This window comes from Chiloscyllium punctatum, chromosome 36 (assembly GCF_047496795.1).
Source record: "Chiloscyllium punctatum isolate Juve2018m chromosome 36, sChiPun1.3, whole genome shotgun sequence".
NCBI lineage: Eukaryota > Metazoa > Chordata > Chondrichthyes > Orectolobiformes > Hemiscylliidae > Chiloscyllium > Chiloscyllium punctatum.
Window position 1 is genome coordinate 34,882,110 of NC_092774.1, and position 24,588 is coordinate 34,906,697.

Here is a 24,588-nt window from a genome sequence, read left to right on the forward strand (position 1 = left end):
CAGCATTCTCTGTACCTACCAGCCTTCCCTTTCACCTTGACAGGAGTATACTTTCACTGGATTCTTGTTATCTCATTTCTGAAGGCTTCCCATTTTCCAGCCGTCCCTTTACCTGCGAACATCTGCCTCCAATGAGCTTTCGAAAGTTCTTGTGTAATACCGTCAAAATTGGCCTTTCTCCAATTTAGAACTTCAACTTTTAGATCTGGTCTATCCTCTTCCATCACTATTTTAAAACAAATAGAATTATGGTTGCTGGCCCCAAAATGCTCCCCCACTGACACCTCAGTCACCCGCCCTGCCTTATTTCCCAAGAGTAGGTCAAGTTTTCCACCTCTTCTAGTAGGTACATCCACATACTGAATTAGAAAATTGTCTTGTACACAATTAAGAAATTCCTCTCCATCTAAACCTTTAACACTATGGCAGTCCCAGTCAATGTTTGGAAAGTTAAAATCCCCTACCATAACTACCCTATTATTCTTACAGATAGCTGAGATCTCCTTACAAGTTTGTTTCTCAATTTCCCTCTGACTATTGAGGGCTATATAATATAATCCCAATAAGGTGATCATCCCTTTCTTATTTCTCAGTTCCACCCAAATAACTTCCCTGGATGTATTTCCAGGAATATCCTCCCTCAGCACAGCTGTAATGCTATCTCTTATCAAAAATGCCACGTCCCCTCCTCTCTTGCCTCCCTTTCTATCCTTCCTGTAGCATTTGTATCCTGGAACATTAAGCTGCCAGTCCTGCCCATCCCTGAGCCATGTTTCCATAATTACTAGGATATCCCAGTCCCATGTTCCTAACCATGCCCTGAGTTCATCTGCCTTCCCTGATAGGCCCCTTGTATTGAAATAAATGCAGTTTAATTTATTAATCCTACCTTGTCCCTGCCTGCCGTGACTGTTGACTCACTTCTGTTCTCAGCTGTACACGTCTCAGATCGATCTCTTTCCTCACTATCTCCTTGCGTCCCACCCCCACCACCCCCCCCCCTTACTAGTTTAGATCCTCCCAAGCAGTTCTAACAAATTACCCTGCCAGTATATTAGTCCCCTCCCAATTTAGGTGCAATCCATCCTTCTTGTACAGCTCACTTCTACTCCAAAAAAGATTCCAATGATCCAAAAATGTGAATCCTTCTCCCATACACCAGCTCCTCAGCCATGCATTCATCTGCTCTATCCTCCTATTGCTGCCCTCACTAGCTCATAGCACTGGGAGTAATCCAGATATTATTACCCTTGAGGACCTCCTTAAATTTCTGCCTAACTCTCTCTAATCTCCCTTCAGAGTCTCAACCTTTTTCCTTCCAATGTCATTGGTTCCAATGTGGACAATGATCTCCTGCTGGCCCCTCTCCCCAGTGAGAACATTCTGCACCGTCCCTGAGACATCCTTAATCCTGGCACCAGGGAAACGATGCACCATTCTGCTTTTTCTCTGCTGGCCACAGAACGTCTGTCTGTACCTCTGACTACAGAATCCCCTAATACGATTGATCTCTTATTGCATTAGAGCCAGTCTCAATACCAGAAACTTGGCTGTTCGTGCTACATTCCCCTAAGAATCCATCACCCCCTACATTTTCCAAAACAGCATACCTGTTTGAAATGGGTATATCCACAAAAGACTCCTGCCTTTGTGCCGACCTCTCTCACCCTCCCTGGAGTTAACCCATCTATGTGACTGTATCTGAGACTTTCCCCCCTTCCTATAACTGCCATCCATCACATACTGATGCTGTTGCAAATTCCTCATCGCTTCTATCTGTCTGTCCAACCGATCCACTCAATCTGATAAGATTCGCATCCGACAGCATTTATGGCCGATATAATCCACAGTAACCCTTAAACTCTCTTTAAACTCCCACATCTGACAAGAAGTACATATCACTGCAAAGGCCATTTTTGCTCCTTCACAATCTACAGACCCAGAAAATAACACCGTTTTATTCCTCTACAAACACTGCCCCAGGTTAAATTAATAGCTATGGCTTAGATTTTATGTTTAATCAAAAGACTTATCTCCAAAAACACATAATCAGGAAAGAATCCACTTTACTCACTACTGCAGCTTTTCTCTTTTACAGACTTAAAACAACAATTAACTTATCTGATTCTGTGCTGTGAACTTCGCTCAACAGTTCCTCCAAGATTAGTTGTGAATTTCACTGTTTGTTAATTTTCCCAGATGCACTCCGATGTCCAGCGATACACGAATTCAAACTGTCATTGAAGAAACATTTAGACAGGTACATGGATGGGAAGGGGTATGGAGGGATATGGACTAAATGCAGGGAATGGGACTAAATTAATTGTGAAAACTAGGCATCATGGGAACTGTTTCCATGCTGTAGACCTCTATGACTCAATTTCAAGACAGAAGGTTAGAATCGTAGAATCCCTACAATGGGGAAGCAGGCTATTCGGTCCACCAAGTTGCTACCGACCCTCCAAAGAACATCCCACTCAGATCTACCCCAACCCTGCATTTTCCATGGCTAATCCCCCGAGCTTGCATATCCCTGGACACTGATAATTTAGCATAGCCAATCCACCTAACCTACACATCCCTGAACACTATGGGTACTTCTGCACGGCCAATTCACCCTAACTTGCACCTCTTTGACTGTGGGAGGAAACCGATGCCGACACTGGGGTAATGTTCACACCCCACATGAACATTGCCCAAGGCTGGAATTGAACCTGGTCCCTGGTGCTGTGAGACAGCAGTGTTAACCACTGAGCCATTGTGCTGCCCATGGTTATGATACTCAAGGTTTTAATTTGATATTTTAAGTTAAGAACAACACCTGTGCCCCCGTAACCCTGCAAGCTTTTTTTTTGTTTCAAACACCCATTCAGTTTTGAAATCATTGATCCTTTGACTGGTGGGAGAGTTTCAAAGAGATTTACCAGATGTTGTTGGGGATGGAGGGTTTGAGCTATGTGGATAGGATGGATCGGTTGGGACTCCTCTCACTGGAGCTTCAGACATTGAAGGCGACCTGGTAGAGGTTTATAAAATCTTGAGGGGTATAGATAAAGTGAATGAGGTGTATTTTCCATAGGCTGGGGGATTTCAAGACTATGGGGCACATTTTTAAGGTGGGAGGAGACAGAGTGGCAAAGGTTTTTTACACAGTGGTTCATGTGTGGAATGAACTGCCGGAGGAAGTGGTGGTGCTGCTACAATTACAACATTTAAAAGGAGAGGTGTGGGGGGGGGGGATATTGGGTCAGCAGCAGGCAAGTGGGACAAGTTTAGTTTGGGATTATGTTCAGCATGGACTAGTTGAACTGAAGGGTCTGTTTCCATGCCATACGACCCGAGGAGTCATTCAGGTTACGATGGTCTGACTATCCAGATAACGCATGTGCTCACATCTCTGATCAAATCTTACGGTATATAAGACAACAGAATGTAAAGGAAGATCTTTTGGTTTTGGGGATGTGGAAACCAGAATTGTCTGTTCTGAATCTCTGCGCTGACTTTCATAATCTCTTTTTATACAGGTTACAAGAAGGGAAGGATCTCCAGAGAGAAATCTGAAAGCAAAAGCCATTTCAGGTCTGAAACAGCCTCTCAACACGCCATGATCTGAAGATCACAAGTCTCTGGACTTCAAATGTGAAACATTTATCTATTCTGTTACCTTCAAAGGTTTTTAAACGTCAGTGCAATTGGAAATGCCTGGAGTGTGAGAACACGCACAGATGTGTGTGAAAGTGTTCGACTGGCCATCAGAGGAAGTATCCCCAGGAACAGTACCTGAGTGAGAGTCTTCCTGTGTACTTGGTTGTGGAAGGAGCTTGAACCAGTTAGACAGATCGAATCCTCACTGCACAATTGTTACGGACCAGACCGGATCCCCGGACAAATACTTTAAAAAGGTAGCCGTGACCCTCATTTTTTCTCATTTTAAAGCCATATGTGAAATGTGACTGCTGGCCTTTAAGCAAAACATGATTTGCTTAAAGGCTGTCATTAAAATACAGCTAAAGAGAGGAATTTAGGATAACTCTGCAGACTGGAAACTTAATAGACACAGAGTAACTGTTACTAACTAACTATTCCGATACAGTAACATCCCTTTAACACACCCTTTTTGGCAAAAAGGCGAATTCCAACACACATTTTCACATCGTGTTCTCCAGAAGGAACAAACCAACAAGAGCAAATTCAGAGAGAGTAGCAGCCAAGAGACACTCACTGAAGCTTCCAACTCCTCTTGCTGAATGCAAAAATCGAAAATAAAAGTAGAAAATATGGTCGAAGGTGCTGGACATACCCAAACTGCTCCCATTGGTCTGTTCTGAATGTGTGGTTGTGTTCGCCTCTGCCACTTCCTCTAATGGCACGTTCTGTGTGCGCACCACCCTCTGGGTTGGGAGTGGAGGTTGCCCATTGGGTCCTGTTTGTGTCTTCTCTCTCATCTTGGACCTATACCCCATGGTTCTGGACTCCCCCATTCTTGGGGGTGGGGGTGGGGGATCCTTAACTATTCACACTACCCACACCCTCATGATTTTGTAAACCTCTATAAGGTCACCCCTCTTCTTGTAACTCTCATTAATGAAAATCCAACGATTCATCAATGTCCAACTCCCAAAATAGTCTCTCATATTAATTTCCATCAGAAAGTGGTGATGCCAAGACAATGTCTTGCTCCCTCTGGGGTAAGGACTTGGCCACTTCATCCGGCGGATAGTTGTATGAATCATAGAATCTCTACAGTGCAGAAACAGGCCCTCAGCCCAACAACCCATACTGAGCCTCTGAAGAGTAACCCACCCACACCCATTCTTCGACCCTATTGCTCTACATTTACCCCTGACTAATGCATCGCACCGACACATCCCTGAACACTATGGGACAATTAAGCATGATCAATTCACCCTAACCAGCACATCTTTGGATTGTGGGAGGGAATGAAGCAACCGGAAGAAACCCACACAGACACTGGGAGACAACTTGGAAACTCCACAAAGACAGTTTCCCCGAGGGAGGAATCGAACTCCGACTGAGCCAGCAATTAAGACCCTGGCAATTTCCACTTACTTCCAGCCTCTTGTCTCAAAAGCCGCTGGAATTGAAAGATTCCATCTGAAGTTTTATTTTGCTTCAGTTCGATCAACGAATCTCTGTTTCCTTTGTCACAATTCTGACAACCTTACAGAGGGGAGGGAGCAACTGGAGATTTATTTTCAGTGTCTAGATTTATTTTCAGAGTGAAACGTGATAGATGTATGCCTCCCAACTCCAATTCACGCTGTGTCAGTCGGTTTCCCTTCATACGATCAACCTTACCCATGTCGTCTTTTTCCCAGGGATGGGGAATTGAAGATTACAGGGGATGGATTTGAGATGTGAGGGGAAAGACTTAGGAAGGACCTGAGGGGAAATGCCTTCATGTAGAGGGTGGTGCAACAGTTCTGGTCGCCACATTACCAAAAGGATGTGGGCGCTTTGGACAGAGTGCAGAGAAGGTTTATGAGGATGTTGCCTGGTATGGAAGGTGCTAGGTATGAAGAGAGGTTAGGTTTGTTTTCATTAGAAAAAAAAGGAGATTGAGGGGGGACCTGATTGAGGTTTACAAAATCATGAAATGTATAGACAGGGTGGATAGGGATAAGCTTTTTCCCAGGGTGAAGGACTCCATAACGAGAGGTCATGCTTTCAAGGTGAGACGTGGAAAGTTTAAAGGGGATACATGCGGCAAGTACTTTACACAAAGGGTGGTGGGCACCTGGAACACGTTGCCAGCAGAGGTAGTAAAGGTAGGCACGGTAGATTCATTTAAGATGCATCTGGGCAGATGCATGAGTAGGTGGGGAGCAGAGGGATACAGATGCTTAGGAAGTGGGCGACAGGTTTACACAGTAGGTTTGATCGGCTCAGGCTTGGAGGGCTGAAGGGCCTGTTCCTGGGCTGTAAATTTTCTTTGTTCTTTATATGTGGAGTTGGCTGCCAGGGAAAGTGATTGAGGCAGATACAATAACAACATTTAAAAGGAATCTGGATGGGTTTTTGGATCATAGAATTATAGCATATCTACAGTGTGGCAACAGTCCCTTTGGCCCAAAACATTCACACTGGCCTTTTGAAGAGTATCTCACCCAGACCCATTCCCCTATTACTCTACATCTACCTCTATAAGAGTACACTTCAGTTTCCAGAGAAAAAAAAATCCCAGTCTATCCAACCTCTCCCTATAACTCAATTTTTCCAGACTCGGAAGCATCCTAGTAAATCTGTTTTTGCACCCTTTCTAGTTTAATAATTTCATTTCAATAGTAGGGTGTCCAGAACTGAAGGCAGTACTCTGAAAGTGGTCTCACGAACGTCTTGTAAAGCTGCAACAAAATGTCCCAACTCAATAAATACTGAGAAACTGGAGATTGGTAATCAGAAACAAAAACAGAAGTTGCTGGAAAAGCTCAGCAGATCTGGCAGCATCTGTGGAGAGAAATCAGAGTTAACATTTTGGGATCAGTTTTGAGGGGCACCAGACCCAAAATGTAAACTCTGATTTCTCTCCATGGGGTGCTCCTATGCTCAGTGCTCTGACCAATGAAAGCAAGCGTGCTGAAAGTCATCTTCACCGCCCTGTCTACCTCTGAGTCCACGTTCAAGGAACTATGCACCTGCACCCTCTAGCTCACTTACAATTGACCTGTATATCCTGCCCTGGCTTGACCCACCAAAATGCATTGATCTAAATTAAACTCCATCTGCCAATCTTCAGTCCATGGCCCACTTAGAGTCATAGAGTAAGACAGCATGGAAACAGGTCCTTTGGCCTAAACTGGTCCATGGTGCCCACCCAGCTAGTTCCAATTAGAGTCATAGAGATATACAGTTCAGAAGTGATCCTTCAGTCCAACTCATCCATACTTACCAGATACCCTAACCTAATCTAGTCCCATTTGCCAGCACTTAGCCCATATCTTCATAAGCACTTCCTTTATTCATATACCCATCCAGATGTCTTTTAAATGCTGCAGTTGTACCAGCCTCCACCACTTCCTCTAGCAGCTCATTCCAAACACGCACCACCCTCTGCTTGAAAAAGTTGCTCCTCGGGTCCCTTCCCCTTTCACCCTATGCCCTATAGTTCTGACTTTCCCACCGCAGGGATAAAACCTTGTATATTTACCCTATCCATGCTCCTCATGATTTTATCAACCTCTAAAGTCACCCCTCAGCCTCCGATGCTCCAGGGAAAACAGCCCTCTGATTTTGGTGCAGCATCTTGTATAGTTTCAGCTGACCTCAATGTATTTCCAATGAAGTTAATCATTTCACTGAATGATAAAGAGATGGACAGGGTTGTGGTCTGGCCCTGGACCTTTGTGACGTTTCCCAGACTCTGATCTCCCTCCTTGAGGCTTTTTCACACTGGATCCTGTATTCATGTAACATTTACCGGCTGCATCGTGGCAGCCGCCAATTCATTGGATACTTGCCCATCACTTCAGGAACCTTTTAAATTCCTCATTAAAGGCGATCCAAATGCATATTGATCTTTGATCAGTTCCATCAAATTTATGGTTACACCTACTCTTAGAATTCTTTCGCTAATAAGTTGTTGCGTCCCATGTTTACCAGTCACCTCTATCTTTATCCTTGGGTGTCTTATAATGTATTCATTCACCTCACATTCCAATGTCTGCGAATTTCTGTATCAATAATTCGTTCCTCTCTGTATGATATGGGGCTGCTTTCACTATCTGAAACTGGTTGGAATCTTTTCTTCTAATGCTTTAATAACTTTTTTTTTGTGTAGGTAGATCTGAAACTACTAAAGGACCTATATCTATAAATATTTGAAGGATCTTGGAGTCACAGGGATGTACAGCACAGAAACAGATCCTTCGGTCCAACCTGTCCATGCCGACCAGATATCCCAACCCAATCTACTCCCACCTGCCAGCACCTGGCCCATATCCCTCCAAACCCTTCCTATTCATATACCCATCCAAATACCTTGTAAATGTTGCAATTGTACCAGCCTCCACCACATCCTCTGGCAGCTCATTCCATACATGTACCACCCTCTGCGTGGAAAAAGTTGTCCCTTAGGTCTCTTTAATATCTTCCCCTCTCACCGTAAACCTATGCCCTCTACTTCTGAACTCCCCGACCCCAGGGGCAAGACTTTGTCTGTTTATCCTATCCATGCCCTTCATAATTTTGTAAACCTCTATAAGGTCACCCCTCAGCCTCTGACACTACAGGGAAAACAGCCCCAGCCTGTTCAGCCTCTTCCTATAGTTCAAATCCTCCAACCATGGCAACATCCTTGTAAATCTTTTCTGAACCCTTTCAAGTTTCACAACATCTTTCTGATAGGAAGGAGACCAGACTTGCACGCGATATTCCAACAGTGGCCTAACCAATGTCCTGTACAGCCGCAACATGACCTCCCAACTCCTGTACTCATTACTCTGACCAATATAGGAAAGCATACCAAATGCCGCCTTCACTATCCTACCTACCTGTGACTCCACTTTCAAGGAGCTATGAACCTGCACTCCAAGGTCTCTTTGTTCAGCAAACTACTCTAAATTTTAGAACAGATTGATTAAATAATTAAAGAGTCGACAGAGTTATTATCGTTTTACTTGTCAGAACTATATTAAGCAAACATTTTTTGCAAGATGTCTAACTCCTGTCAACTAATTACAGCTGCATTAACCATGGCTAGTTGTCTGTGTCCTGCTAAGTTATGGACAGTCAGAACAGGAAAAGACCTTGGCTATTTACCCTATCGGTGCCCCTCATCATTTTATAAACTTCTGGAATTGTCTGAAGACAATCTGTGATTCTGGAGATCACTGGAGGAGGCCAAGATGGTACTTCTGGCTGAAGATTGCTGTGAGTACTTCAGCCTGATTTTTTGTGCTGATGTGCAGGGCTCTTCCGTCATTGAGGATGGGGATATTGGTGGAGCCACCTCCTCCAATGAGTTCGTTAATTGTCCACCACCATTCACTATTGGATAGGGTAGGACTGCAGAGCTTAGATCTGATCCATTGGTTGCATTATTATTATTCACAATTTATAATAATGATTTGGAGTTTGGGACAGTGGGTCACAGGTCAAAGTTTGCAGAGGACTGTGAAACTTTGCAGAGGAACATAGATATTTTGAGTGAGTGGGCAAAGGTCTGGCAGATGGAAAACAGTGTTAATAAATGTGAAGTCATCTATTTTCATAGGAATAGCAGTAAAAAGGACTATGACATGATGGTGAGAAGTTGCAGCATGCTGCTGTGCTGTGACCTGGGTGTCCTTGGACATGAATCAGAGGGTTGGTCTGCAGGTGCAACGAGTAATTAAGACGACAGATGGAATTTTGTCCATCATTACTAAAGGGATTGAGTTTAAAAGGCGGGAGTTTATGTTGGCCGTTCCGACAATCAATTCTATGCCAGACCCTCCGAAGAACGTTTCACACAGATCCCCCTCCCACCCTATCCAGTCATTTCTGCTGGTGGGTGAGACCTGGACTAGGGGTATTGGCCTCAATATGAGGGGGGAGGAGAATTCGGACAGAGATGAGGAGGAACTGCTTTGGAATTCTCTGCCCAAGGAAGCAGTAGAGGCAGCTTCATTAAGTATATTCAAGAGACAGCTGGATGGGTTTTTACATAATAGGAGAATTGAGGGTAGTCGGGATCATGCAGATAGGAGGAGCTGAGACAATGGATCGATCAGCTATGATTTTAATGAATGGCAGAGCAGGTTCAATGGGCCAAATGGCCTACTCCTGCTTCTATTACTATGAAACTATAACCCTGCATTTTCTATGGCTAACCCACCTAATCTGCACATCCCTGGACACATAGGGCAATTTAGCATGGCCAATCTAAATTGAGGCTGGTGAGCATTGTAGTGATGTGAAAAATGAATGTCAGAGAATGATAGAAAGGGACAAGGAGGATAAATGTACCAGCACTCAAATTTGGATTCTAAAAATCACAAAACTTGAAACTAAAGAGTGTGTCTGAATGTATGCTGCATTGTCACAAAACTGAATGAATTGACTGCACACGTTGAAGAGAATAATTATGATCGGAGACTCTTGAGAGATGTGGCTTCAGGATGACAAGGATTAGATCCTGAATATTGAGGGGGTGCCATTCAAGTCAAATGGGAAGCTAGGTAAAGGTAGAGAGTTGGCACTGCTAACCAAAGCACTGATAACATGGTAGTCTAGTGTCAGCTTGGATTTCAGGTCCTGATTTCTCGTCCTCTGTTGATCTCCCTGTTCCCACAGAGGAAGATGTCAGCTGTTCTCAGCTCTGCTGAAGCTCTGACTTCTGCGCCCACCCCCACCCCCAGCTCTTTACACCTTCTGGAACAATGAAACATTCAGTCGATCAAGGCCCATTCCACAATCTCCCAGCCTTAGGTCGCTTTTAAATCTTTGCCCTCTCACCCTAAACCAATACCCTCTGGTTTCAGACTCTCCCACCCTGGGGCAAAGATGTTATTTCCCCTATCCGTGTCACTCATGATTTGATAAATCTCGACAGTTCACCCTCTGCTTTTGACGGCCCAAGGGCAACATCCCCATCCTATTCAGTCTCATTTTATACCACGAACCCTCCAACCCTGGCGACATCCTTATCAATCTATTGGAGTTTCACGATATCTTTCTATCCTATAGGAGGGAGACCAGAATCAAATGCAACATTCCAAAAGTGGCGTAACCAATGTCCTGTACAGCTGCAACTTGACCTTCCAACTCCTATACCCAATGCACTCAGTGGGTCAAATGGCCTCTTTCTGCACTGAAGGTGTTTATGATTTTAATTGATAGAATATGTAGATTTATATTAAATATAAATTGCTTCATATGGTGTAAGTCTGATATTCACTGTTGTACAAGCTGCATGGCTATGATCTTTTACCTAATATAGTAATGGAATTACATGCTGTATTTCTTGTCATCAATTTTATTTAATAGGTGAGCAGGAAGTCATTCAGCATCTTAACTGGTTTTATTTTATCAGCAGTGGAGTTTAATTTAGATAAATGTGAGATGCTGCATTTTGGGAAAGCAAATCTTAGCAGGACTTATACACTTAATGGTAAGTCCTAGAGAGTGTTGCTGAACAAAGAGACCTTAGAGTGCAGGTTCATAGCTCCTTGACAGTGGAGTCACAGGTAGATAGGATAGTGAAGAAGGCGTTTGGTATACTTTCCTTTATTGGTCAGAGTACAGTAGTTGGGAGGTCATGTTGCTGCTATACAGGACATTGGTTAGGCCACTGTTGGAACATTGCGTGCAGTTCTGGTCTCCTTCCTATCGTAAAGGTGTCGTGAAACTTGAAAGGATTCAGAAAAGATTTACAAGGATGTTGCCAGGGTTGGAGGATCGGAGTTATAGGAAGAGGTTGAATAAGCTGGGGCTGTTTTCCCTGGAGCGTCGGAGGCTGAGGGGTGACCTTATAGAGGTTTATAAAATCATGAAGGGCATGGATAGGATGAACAGACTTTTCACTGGGGTCAGGGAGTCCAGAGCCAGAGGGCATAGTTTTAGGGTGAGAGGGGAAGTATGTAAAAGGAATCTAAGAGGCAACTTTTTCACTCCGGTACGTGTATGGAATGAGCTGCCAGAGGAAGTGGTACAATTGCAATATTTAAAAGACATCTGGATGGGTATATGAATAGGAAGGGTTTGGAGGGATATGGGCCGGGTGCTGGCAAGTGGGACTAGATTGGGTTGGGATATCTGGTCGGCGTGGACAGGTTGGACCGAAGGGTCTGTTTCTGTGCTGTACATCTCTATGACTCTATGATGTTTCATTTTCATATCCTTATTCAACTTCATTTGGTTACAATGACTTGGAAATGAAGTTTTCCTCAATACACACTTAAGGTTATCTGGCTGCCTGATGCATCCTGGATAATATGTGATCAGCAGGCATCTGGCAATCTACAGGAGTTGTCATTTTTTTTAAGATTACTTAGTATAGGAAATAGGCCCTTCAGCCCAACAAGTCCACACCGGCCCACCAAAGCGCAACCCACTCAGGCCTATTCTCCTACCTTTACCCCTACACCTAACACTACGGGCAATTTAGCATGGCCAATTCACCTAACCTGCACATTTTTGGACTGTGGGAGGAAACCGGTGCACCTGGGGGAAACCCACGCAGACACAGGAAGAATGTGCAAACTCCACACCATCAGTCGCCTAAGCGGGAATTGAACCCGGGTCTCTGGAGCTGTGAGGTAGCAGTTCTAACCACCATGCCGCCCACATTATATTTATTTGACTGTACTGACCGTGATCACTTATTTTGTGAATTTCGTTGCAGAAAGACATGGGAAAAGAAATCTGAAACCAAATGTTACATCAACCTCTGATGGAGCCACTTGATTCATTGGGAAAGGAAATCAAGGAAATCGTACCAAACATCATCTTTACTATCCTATCTACCTGCAAGTCTGAAGGAATTATGAATCTGTACTCCAAAGTCTCTTTGTTCAGCAACACTCCCTAGGACCTTACCATTAAGTGTATAAGTCCTGCTCTGATTGATTTTTCAAAAAATGCAGCACTTCACATTTATCTGAACTAAACTCCATCTGCCACTCCACAGCCCATTGGCCCATCTGATCAAGATCCTGTTTTAATCAGAAATAAACTTATTCGCTGTCCACTATACCTCCAATTTTGGAGTCCTCTGCAAACTTACTCTACCTATGTTCACAGCCAAACCACTTATATAAATGATGCAAAGTAATGGACCAAGCACCGATCCTCGTGGCACACACTGGTCACAGGCCTACTGTCTGAAAAGCACCCCTCCACCATCATTCTGTCTTCTACCTTTGAGCTAGAACTTTGAAAAAAATAATTCTGAGGTCAAAATTCCTCCCATCGTTGTGGTTCTGTTCGCCAAGCTGGGAATTTGTGTTGCAGACGTTTCGTCCCTGTCTATGTGACATTCTCAGTGCTTGGGAGCCTCCTGTGAAGTGCTTCTGTGATCTTTCCTCTGGCATTTATAGTGATTTGTATCTGCCACTTCCGGTTGTCAGTTCCAGCTGTCCGCTGCAGTGGACAGATACAAATCACTAAAAATGCCAGAGGAAACATCACAGAAGCGCTTCACAGGAGGCTCCCAAGCACTGAGGATGTCACCTAGATAGGGGACGAAACATCTGCAACACAAATTCCCAGCTTGGCGAACAGAACCACAACAACGAGCACCCGAGCTACAAATCTTCTCCCAAACTTTGAATCCCTCTCCTCTTCTTCTCCTGCTCACATAATGCTGGGTGTAGCCAGCCAGCTAGCTGAGAGTCAGTCCTCAACGGAGGTTTTTTTTTACTGAGGTGACTAAATCTCTTGGTTAAACTTTTTTTTAAAATCCCCTCACTACTGCTACTGTGGTCGTGCTTATTTTTTCCCCAGCACCCATGTGTGTGTGGAGTTGTGAGATAGTAGATACATTCAATTTTGCTCAAAGCACACAATCTGCAGGCAGTCAATCCATTAATATTTTACAAATTCCTACTTTGGAAGTAGAACCAGTCTGACTCAACATTAGGAGACAGGCAGGCTCTAACCTCACACCTTTAATACATTCTCTGAGCTGAAAGGTCACCTTCAAATTACATCGAGAATATTCCTTATACGTAGTTCTGGGATTTACATATTAATGAACCAGGATCATATTAATGAACCTGCAACCCATTCTAAAAGATGGAAGACTTGACAGCAATCTAGATTTGTTCAATTCAGTTGTATGACACTAATCTTTTGGTACAAATTCTATGTCGTGTGATCCTGATCCACAGCTACCTGATGAAGGAGCAGCACTCCGAAAGCTATTCCTTCCAAATAATACCAGGTTATATTCCAATACGTTGGTCTGATTTTTACCTTTCTTTGTCGTGAACACAGCCCGCACTTTCTGCTGCAGGCAGTAACCTTTACAATGTTGATGAAATGATGCAGTACTGCAGAGATGAAAAACTTAACAGTTTTAATTTTAATTCTGTGTCTTATGATGCTGGTCCACAGCTACCCGATGAAGGAGCAATGCTCCAAAAGCTAGTACTTCCAAATAAACCTGTTGAACTATAACCTGGTGTTGTGAGACTTTTAGTCTTTGTTTCTAGTGAATACAGCCCACACCTCCCACTGTTGCCAGTGAACCTAACATTGCTGATGAAACAATCAACCCGAACTCCTGAAAAATTTACAATTTCTCACAATTCTGCCACTCATTCACTTCTGATCCAAGACATTGGAAACTTAGTGCTGGAGGTTGAAAGAAATGAGTAGCTTTAAAGCAAACACTTGTTGAATCTCACAGCTTTCAATGAGAGTCTGAGTCTGATGGTGAATTCTGGTAACCTTTATTGCAACCCTGCTTCATTACAGTTTCAATTTTTCCCAGAAAAAAGGTGCACAAAAAGTAGTGTTTTTTAAAAAAAACAGCTCAAGGTCAAAGTGCACACACTCCCCATCCCCCACTTTCTTTACTATTGGTCAGCACCAAATTATCCCTTTGTAACTGGATCCTTGGTACAGCCCTCACCTGGAGGAAGTATTGCCTCACTCAGCAGTTTCAGCCTACACCCTGTACACAAGTTAGTTTCTCCAGCTCATTTGCAGGAGGGAGGTGTAATCATGAGTCAACCACACTGCTGTTGGTCTGGAGTCACGGGGTAGGCCAGACAGGGCAAAGGATGCAGCTGGGATGACAGTGAATCCTTTGCAGGAAAGGTAGCTTCATTCTCTGAAAAGGATATGAGTGAATAAGATGGGGGTTTTCTTCCCCTGAAAATGGTTTCACCATTTGATTCTGAACTCCAGATTTCAATTGCGCCATCTACCATGGTGGGATTCAAACCTGGGAGACTACAGAACTGGGTTGATTGTCTCGTCAAAAATGGTACTTACCCGTCACTCCTTCAATTTCTCTGTGATGGCACATGAACTCGTTGATGTCTCTGGAGGTAGGAGGAGCAGGTGAAGCCCTTCCTGCACTTGGAGCAGGTGAATGGCCTCTCCCCAGTGTGGATCCGCTGGTGGGTCAGCAGATTGGAAGAATTGGTAAATCCCTTCCCACACTCGGGGCAAGTGAATGGCCTCTCCCCTGTGTGGATCCGCTTATGATGCCGCAAATTGCTCATATGATTGAATCCTTTCCCACACACAGAGCAGGTGAATGGTCTTTCCCCTGTGTGGATCCGCTGGTGGTTCAGCAGGCTGGAAGAATCACTGAATCCCTTCCCACACTCGGGGCAGATGAACGGCCTCTCCCCCGTGTGGACCCGCTCGTGCTTCCTCAAGTTGCTCACACGACGGAAAGCCTTCCCGCACTCTGAGCAACCGAATGGCCTCTCCCCAGTGTGGACCCGCTGGTGGGTCAGCAGTGCAGATGAATGCGTGAACCCCTTCCCGCACACCAAGCACGTGAACGGCTTCTCTCCCGTGTGGACCCACTGGTGCGCCTGCAGGTTGGAAGAATTTGCGAATCCCTTTCCACACACTGAGCAGATGAACGGCTTCTCCCCGGTGTGAACACGTCTGTGAATTTCCAGCACTGAGGGGGAAGGGAATCCTTTCCCACAGTCCCCACATTTCCATGGTTTCCCCATGGGGGAGAGTGTTCCTTGTGTCACTCTGGGTTTGAAATTACAAACAGAACGGGTACACAGTCTGTCCCCACCGTGAGGGGTGTGATTTTGATTCCCCCAAGCTGAGGAAATGGTTTGAAGCACTTTTTCCACAGTCAGCACACTGAATCTCCCTCACTCGGGTGTCTTAGTATTCTTCCTGCCACACTAGTGTCCAAAACCACTCAAGCAGAGCAAAGCAAACATTTCCTCTCAATTTGACTGGCTGCTGATATTCAAGTCCCAATGAATCAATGAGCTCTGCCAGGAGTTGATGTATCAATTGCTTTCAAATTTCTTTCCGCATGTCTTTCTGCAAAAATAAACTCACAAAATAAGTGATCACGGTCAGTACAGTTAAATAAAGATACATTGATGGCAATTCCTGTAGATTCTGGATTAGTGGTGCTGGAAGAGCATAGCAGTTCAGGCAGCATCCAAGTAGCTTCGAAATCGACGTTTCAGGCAAAAGCCATTCATGATGATTTCGAAGCTCCTTGGGTGCTGCCTGAACTGCTGTGCTCTTCCAGCACCATGAATCCAGAAACTGGTTTCCAGCATCTGCAGTCATTGTTTTTACCAATTCCTGTAGATTGCCAGGTGCCTGCTGATCACACATTATCCAGGTCACAGAAACCTGAAAACCCTCATGCAGCCAGATAGCCTTAAGTGTGTATGGAGGAAATCTTCATTTAGGGGACAATGATCTAGAACAAGTTGCCTACAAAGGTGCTGGATCAAGATATGAAAATAAAATGTCAAGACTGCTTGCAAAAAGAAAGCCAGGGAAGTTGCTGAATGTGTAAGGTGGGGGATAGGTCCCAGGGAAATAATGAGGAAAGAGATTAACCCGAGATTCGTACAGTTGGGAAAGGGAGTGAATCAAACAGTCAGGGCAGGAAGGAATAATGCAGAGAACAATGTAGGACTGAAGTTATACTGCATTTACATCAAAGCAAGAGACCTAACAGGGAAGGCAGATGAAATCAGGGTTCATGGTCAGAAACATGGGACTGGGACATCATAGCAATTACAGAAGTGTGGCTCAGGGATGAACAGCTCAATGTTCCAGAATACAAATGCCATAGGAAAGATACAGAGGGGGGCAAGAGAGGTGGGGAGTGGTGTTTTGATAAGGGATAGCATTACAGCTGTACTTAGGGAGGATATTTCTGGGAATACATCCAGGGGAGTTATTTGGGTGGAACTGAGAAATAAGAAAGGGATGATCACCTTATTGGGATTGTAATATAAACCTCTAATAATCAGCAGGAAATTGAGATACAAATTTGTAAGGAGATTTCAGTTATCTGTAAGAATAATAGGATGGTTATGGTAGGGGATTTTAACTTTCCAAACATTGACTAGAACTGCCAGCATTCAGGGTTTAGATCAAGAGGAATTTGTTAAGCGTGGACAAGACAATTTTCTGAGGCAGTATGTGGATGTCCCTACTAGAGAAGGTGCAAAAACTGACCTACTTTTAGGAAATAAGGCAGGACAGGTGACTGAGGTGTCAGTGCTGGACCACTTTGGGAAAGGGACAGACCGGATCTAAAAGTTGAAGTTCTAAATTGGAGGAAGACTAATTTTAATAGTATTAGGCAAAAACTTTCAAAAGTTGATTGGGAGGCAGATGTTCACAGGTAAAGGGATGGCTGAAAAATGAGAAGCCTTCAGATATGAGATAACAAGAGTCCAGAGACAGTATGTTCCTGTTAGGGTGAAAGAAAAGGCTGGTAGGTGGAGGGAATGCTGGATGACTAGAGAAATTGAGGAGCTGGCTAACAACAAGAAGGAAGCATATGACAAGTATGGACAGAACAAATCGAATGAATCCTTAGAAGAGTATAAAGGTGGTAGGAGTAAGCTTAAGAGGGAAATCAGGAGGCAAAAAGGGGACATGAAATAGCTTTGGTAAATAGGGTTAAGGAGAATTAGAAGGATTTTTATAAATTAAGGACAAAAGGGTAATTGGGAGAGAATAGGGCCCCTCAAAGATCAACAAGGCAGCCGAAATGTGGAGCCGGGGTGGATGAGGGAAATACTAAATGAGTATTTTGCATCAGTGTTTACTGTGAAGGAGGACATGGAGGATATAGAATGTGGGGACATAGTTTGTAACGTCTTGAAAAATGTCCACATTACAGAGGAGGTAGAGCTGGATGTCTTGAAACACATAAAAGTGGATAAATCCCCAGAAGCTAGGCAAGTGACTCTTGGGCCCCTTGCTGAGATATTTGTATCATCGACAGTCACAGGTGAGGTGTTGGAAGACTGGAGTGGCTGACGTGGTGCCACTATTTAAGAACGGTGGTAAGGAATAGCCAGGGAACTATAGACCAGCGAGCCGGACATCAGTGATAGGCAAGTTGTTGGAGGGAATCCTGAGAAACAGGATTTACATGTATTTGGAAAGGCAAGGACTAATTAGGGATAGTCAGCATGGCTTTGTGCTTGGGAAATCAATCAAACAAAGTTCCTCATGGAAGATTCATTAGCAAGGTAAGATCTTATGAAATACAGGGAGAACTAGTCAACCTGATACTGAACTGGCTTGAAGGTAAAAGAAAGAGGGTGGTGGTGGAGAGTTCCTTTTCAGACTGGAGCCTGTGACCAGTGGTGCCACAAGGATCGGTGCTGAATCCACTACTTTTTGTCATTTATATAAATGATTTGGATGTGAACATAGTAGGTATAGTTAATAAGTTTGCAGATGACACCAAAATTGGAGATTCAGTGGACAGTGAAGAAGGTTGCCTCTGATTAAAATAGGATCTTGGGCTGAGGAGTGGCAGATGGAGTTTAATTCAGATAAATACGAGGTGCTGCATTTTGGAAATGCAAATCAGATCAGGACTTATTCAACCTCAATGTCATGGAGATGTCCAGCATGGACACAGACCCTTCGGTCCAACTTGCCCATGCTGACCAGATATCCAAAATTAATCTAGCTGCATTTACCAGCCCATCTCCCTCTCGACCTTTCCTATTCAAACACCCATCCAGAGGCCTTGTAAATGTTGTCATTGTACTAGCCTCCACCACTTCCTCTGACAGCTCATTCAATACATGCACCACCCTCTGCATGGAACTTTACATCGCTCCCCTCTCATTCTCAACCTCTGCCCTCCACTTCTGGACTCCCCTACCCCAGGAAAGAGACCTTGTCTATTTACCCTATCCACGCCCCTCATGAATTTACAGTAAGATCACCCCTCAGCCTCCAACACTCCAGGGAAAACAGACCAATCTATTCAGCCTCTCCCTGCAGCTCAAACCCTCCAACCCTGGAAACATCCTTGTAAAGCTTTTCTGAACCTTTCCAACCTTGCTATTCAAATACTAATTTTACACAGAGGGTGGTTCATGTGTGGAATGAACTTCCTGAGAAAATGGTGGATGCTGGTAGAATTAAAAGACATTTGTTTCAGTACATGAATAGGAAAGGTTTAGAGGGATACAGTCCAAGAGCAGGCAGGAGAGACTGGTTTAATGTGGGATTATGGTTGGCATGGACTGGTTGGACTGAAGATCTGTTTCCATGCTGTATGACTCTATGGCAGGCTTTTCGTTCTTGAAAGTGGAGTCACAGGGTAGACAGGACAGTGAAGGTGGTGTTTGGTACACTTCACAGGACATTGGTTAGGCCACTTTTGTAGTATTGCATGCAACTCTGATACCAGTGATCCCACCCTGACACGCCATGCACCACAGATAATGACTAAAATTGACTGGGTCACAGATTAAAATCATAAAACCCCTGCAGTGCACAAAAAGGCTATTTGGTCCATTGAATGCATTGGGTATAGGAATTGGGAGGTCATGATGCAGCTGTACAGGACATTGGTTAGGCTACTTTTGGAATATTGCATTCGATTCTGGTCTCCCTGCTACAGGAAAGGAAGGATGTTGTGAAACTTGAAAGGATGAAGGACAGATTGATAAGGATGTCGCCAAGGTTGGAGGGTTTGTGGTATAAAGAGAGGCTGAATAGTATGGGGCTGTTTCCTTGATGCATCAGAGGCAGAGGGATAACCTTGTCAAGGTTTATAAAATCATGAGGGGCATGAATAGGGAAGCATACTCCCCCAGGGTGGGGGTGTCCAAAACCAGAGGTCATAGGTTTAGGGTGGGAGGGGAAAGATTTAAAAGTGACCGAAGGGTCAATGTTTTCACACAGAGGGTGGTGCATACTGCACTGAGCTGCCAGAGGAAGTGCTCAGTACAATTACTTTTAAAAGGCATCTAGATGGGTACGTGAATAGGAAGGGTTTGGAGGGATAAAGGCCAAATGCTGGCAAATAGACCTAAATTTACATAGGATATCTTGTCTGCAAGGATGTGTTGGATCGCAGTCTATTTCCGTGCTGTATGTTTCTATGTCTATTTGATAACAGATGCTTTATTTCTGTTGATGCATTTATCAATCATGCCTGGGTGGTAATATTTAGAGTCAGAGATATAAAGCATGGAAACAGACCCTTCGATCCAACCTGTCCATGCCGACCAGACATCCCAACACAATCTAGTCCCACCTGCCAGCACCCGGCATAGATGTAAGGGAGCGAGAATTCCTCAATTAGGGCACTCTAAGAACCCTGGGAGACACCAATTTCTGGTTTACGTCCTAACGAACAAACATTAAGTACAAGCACCTATTTATTCTCAATTTTGTTTAATTTTTCTTGTTTTATTCCCTGCTACGATGATTCTCTCTGTCTGGATGGTTGACAGGCTGGGAGATTGTGGGTTGGGCCTTGATTGACAATGTTTTATTGTTCCAGCAGTTGTAAAAAGGGGGGGGGGGCGGGTAGTGGGTGGTCGAGACTTCAGCAGAAATCCTGCAGAGCTGAGAACAGACTGACATTTTACTCTGTGGAAACAGGGAGATCAACAGACGGCAGAGAAATCAGGACCTGAAATCCGAGCTGACACCAGACTACCATGTAATCAGTGCTTTGATTGGCAGTGCCTCTACCTTTACCTAGTTTCTCATTTGACTAGAATGCCACGTACCCTTTCAATATTCAGGATCCAATCCTTGGTACCCTGAAGCCATGTCTCTGTAAGGAGTCTCAGATCATAATTATTCTGTTCGATGTGTGCAGTCTATTCATTCACTTTTGTTATGATGCAGCACACCTTCAGACACACAGTCTTCAGTTTCAATTTTTGTGATCTTTAGAATCCAGCTTTGATTGCTGGTACATTTACTCTCCTTGTCCCTTTCTATCATACTCTGATGTTCATTTTCACATCACAACACTGTTCACCTGCCTTGATTTGGACTGGCCATGCTAAATTGCCCAGGGGTGTGCAGGTTAGCTGGGGTAGCCATGGAAAATGCAGGGTTATAGTTTCATAGTAATTGAAGCAGGAGTAGGCCATTTGGCCTGTCAAGCCTGCTGTGCTATTCATTAAGATCATAGCTGATCTATCCATCGTCTCAGCTCCTCCTACCTGCATTATCCCAACTACCCTTAATTCCCCACCATGCAAATACCTACTCAACTGTGTCTTGAATATTCTTAGTGAAGCTGTCTCTACAGGTTCCATAGGCAGAGAATTTCATGGAGTCACTACTTTCCGGGAAAAGCAGTTCCTCCTCATCTGTGTCTTAAACTGACTCCCTCTAATCTCGAGGCCATGACCTCTAGTCCTAATCTCACCCACCAGCAGAAGTTACTGGATTGGTTGGTTGGTGGTGGTAGTGGTGGTGGAGGGATGGGGGCGGGGTGAGGTGGAAGCTTTTCGGAGGGGCCAACGTGGACTTGAGGGCCTGAACAGCCTACTTCCACACTGTAGGACTTCTATGATTTACTGCACTTAGCTCCCAGAACCTCCCAGCTTCTGCAAATTAAAAGACAAGTCCCACTCTGCCATCTCGTATGTGTGTTATCTAACTGCTTTATCATTTCTAGTGCATATAGCCCACACCTCTCACTGCTGCCAGTAATGATTAGATTAGATTACTTACAATGTGGACACAGGCCCTTCGGCCCAACACGTCCACACCGACCCTCCAAAGAGCAATACAATGCTGATGAAACAATGCAATACCTGCAGTACTGAAACCCGTAAGGCTTCCAACGATACCAGTTACTGACTCACTGCTCCTTCTGATGCACAGCATTGGAAATACAATGTTGAAGGCTGAATGAAATGAGCAGTTTAACTCAAAACCCTTCACTAGGCTCCCCACTCAGCGCACACTCCTTACTGCTGGTAAACCTTAAACCACTTCATCCCCACAGTGCAATGAATTCCCACTTTCCACCAAAATCCTAGATGTACTCACGTACTCAGTTGCTGTCTCACAATTGAAAGATTTCATTGTAACTTCTGCTTCCAGTAAAGGCAAAACATCTTTGAAAGCTGCTCTGAAAGTTCAGTATTCACAATCACACTTCTGCTTTCACGGAAGATGATTAAAGTCATTCAGCACAGAAACTGAGCCCTCAGTCCAACTCATCCATGCTGACCAGATATCCTAAATTAATCTAGTCCCATTTGCCAGCATTTGGCCCGTATCCCTCTAAACCCTTCTTATTCATGTACCCATCCAGCTGCCTTTTAAATGTTGTTATTGTAGTAGCCTCCATCACTTTCTCTGGCAGCTCATTCCAAACATGCACTACCCTCTGTTGAAAAAGTTGCACCTCAGGTCCGTTTTAAATCTTTCCCCTCTCACATGAAACCTAAGCCTTCCAGTTTTGGATTGGCCTGCCATGGGGAAAAGATTTTGGCTATTCACCCTATCCATACCCCTTATAAAATTCTGTAAGGTCACCCCTCAGCCTCCGATGCTGCAGGGAAATTATCCCTGGCCTATTCAGCATCTCCCTATAGCTCTAACCCTCCAGCTCTGCCAACATCCTTGTAAATTTTTTCTGAACTCTTTCAAGTTTCACAACATTGTTCCATAGGAGGGGGCCCAGAATTACACACACTATTCCAAAAGTGGCCTAACCAATGTCCTGTGTGGCCATGACAATGACCTCCCAACCCCGGTACTCAATGCTCCGACTAGGAAAGGAAAGTGTACCAAATGCCTTCTTCACTATCCTGTCTCCCAGAAATTCCACTTTCAAGGAACTAGAACCTGCAAAATCTCTTTGTTCAGCAACATTCCCCATTAACTGTGTAAGTCATGCTCTGATTTGCCTTACAAAATGCAACACCTCACATTTATCTAAATTAAAGTCATTCTACCACTTCTTGGCCCATCAGCCCATCCTATCAATTCTAATTTATATTGAACTTTCTTTCCTCTCTCAGCCCCGAAAAGCTGAAAAATCTCCATTCAACACACTCCCTCCATTCTGACATTGCTGAACGTAATTCCTGCTGTACCTCAACCTGAAGGATCTGGTTCATGCTGATCAACAGGCCCACGCTCGGGAGGGGGGGGGAGGGGGGGGAGAGGGGGGGGAGGGGGGGGGGGGGAGGGGAGAGGGGGGGGGGAAGAGAGGGGGGGGGAGAGAGGGGGGGGGAGGAATCTAGTTGAAACAGAGAACACTGAATGGCCTGGACAGAGTGCACATGGAGAAGATGTTTCCATTGGTAGGAGAGACTAGCACCTGAGGGCACAGCATTAGAATAAAAGGAAGACCTTTTAGAACAAAGATAAAGAAATCATTTCAGCCAGAGAGTGGTGAACATGTGGAAGTGACTGCTACAGAAGGCTGTCGACGCTAGTCACTGAGTATATTTAAGACGGAGGTAGATAGGTTCTTGAGTATCAAGGGGGAAATCGAGGGTTACGGGGAGAAAGTGGGAGAATGGGAATTGAGAAACTTACCAACTATGATTTAATGGCAGAGCAGCCCCGATGGGATGAGACACCTAATTTATTCTCCTGTGTTTTATGGTCTCTTGCTTTCCTGGACACAGAGAAAGAATTGGGAGCAGGAACAGGCTGTTTAGCCTGTCGAGCCTGCACCAACATAAGTGGATATGAAGATACCTACATCTAGGTGGATAGGCTGGAAATATTTCCACTGGAGCAGAGGAGGTTGAGAGGTGACCTTATCGAGGATTATAAAATCATGAGGGGTATAGATAAGGTGACTGGCTGATATCTTTTCCCTTAGTGGGGGTTCAAGATTAGGCAGCAAATTTGAAGGTGAGAGGAGAAAGATTTTTAAAAGGCATAACAGGCACTTATTTTTAAAAACACAAAGTGCTTTGTGTGTGAAATGCATGTCCAGACGAAGAGGTGGACGCAGGTACAGTTAGAACATTTTAAAGACATTAGGACAAGTACATGAATGATGAAGTTTAATTCAGATAAATGCGAGGTGCTGCATTTTGGAAAAACAAATCAGTGCAGGACTTATACACTTTATGGTAAGGTCCTGGGGAATGTTGCTGAACAAAGAAACCTTGGAGTGCAGTTCATAGTTCCTTGAAGGTAAAGTCGCAGATAGATAGCATAGTGAAGGCAGTATTTGGTACGCTGTCCTTTATTGGTTAGAGCATTGAGTAAAGGAGTTGGGAGGTGATGTTGCATCTGTACAGGACATTGGTGAGGCCACATTTGAAATATTGCGTGCAACTCTGGTCTTCTTGCCATCAGAAGGATGTTGTGAAACTTGAAAGGGTTCAGAAAAGATTCACCAGGATGTTACCAGGTTTGAAAGATTTGAGCTGTTGGGTGAGGCTAAATAGGCTGGGGCTGTTTTCCTTGGAGTGCCAAAGGCTGAGGGGTGACCTTACAGAGGGGCATGGATAGGGCAAACAGACAAAGTCTTCTGTGAGGTGGGGAGTCCAGAACTAAAAGTTTAGGGTGAGAGGGGAAAGACATAATAGGGACCTAAGGAGAGCTTTTTCACAAGAGAGTGGTGCGTGTATGGAATGACTAGCCAGAGGAAGTGGTGGAGGCTGGTATAATTACAGCATTTAAAAGGCATCTGGATTGGTCTAT

The 24,588-nt window shown here is 44.4% G+C and overlaps 2 protein-coding genes across 17 annotated transcripts in view; one reads left to right on the plus strand and one right to left on the minus strand.

Moving 5' to 3' along the window:
* The window catches only part of LOC140460367 (uncharacterized), a 45,473-nt gene extending 32,402 nt beyond the window's left edge, over window positions 1-13,071 (plus strand). For 3 of the 8 annotated variants that reach the window (XR_011954037.1, XR_011954036.1, XR_011954035.1), the window contains exons 3-5: window positions 2,200-2,260; window positions 3,525-3,902; window positions 12,344-13,071. The gene's annotated coding sequence lies outside the window, so the exon portion shown is untranslated. The remainder of the gene's footprint in view (window positions 1-2,199; window positions 2,261-3,524; window positions 3,903-12,343) is intronic. The other 5 variants (XR_011954033.1, XR_011954031.1, XR_011954034.1 and 2 more) reach the window with 5 other exon arrangements.
* A 1,306-nt stretch (window positions 13,072-14,377) lies between these two features.
* The window catches only part of LOC140460371 (uncharacterized), a 78,383-nt gene continuing 68,172 nt past the window's right edge, over window positions 14,378-24,588 (minus strand). For 8 of the 9 annotated variants that reach the window (XM_072554882.1, XM_072554881.1, XM_072554883.1 and 5 more), the window contains one exon: window positions 14,378-15,972. In XM_072554882.1, the coding sequence (XP_072410983.1) occupies window positions 14,952-15,641 (690 nt within the window). In that variant the 5' untranslated portion in view covers window positions 15,642-15,972 and the 3' untranslated portion in view covers window positions 14,378-14,951. Of the gene's footprint in view, window positions 15,986-24,588 lie in introns of all 9 variants that reach the window. The other variant, XM_072554887.1, reaches the window with a different exon arrangement.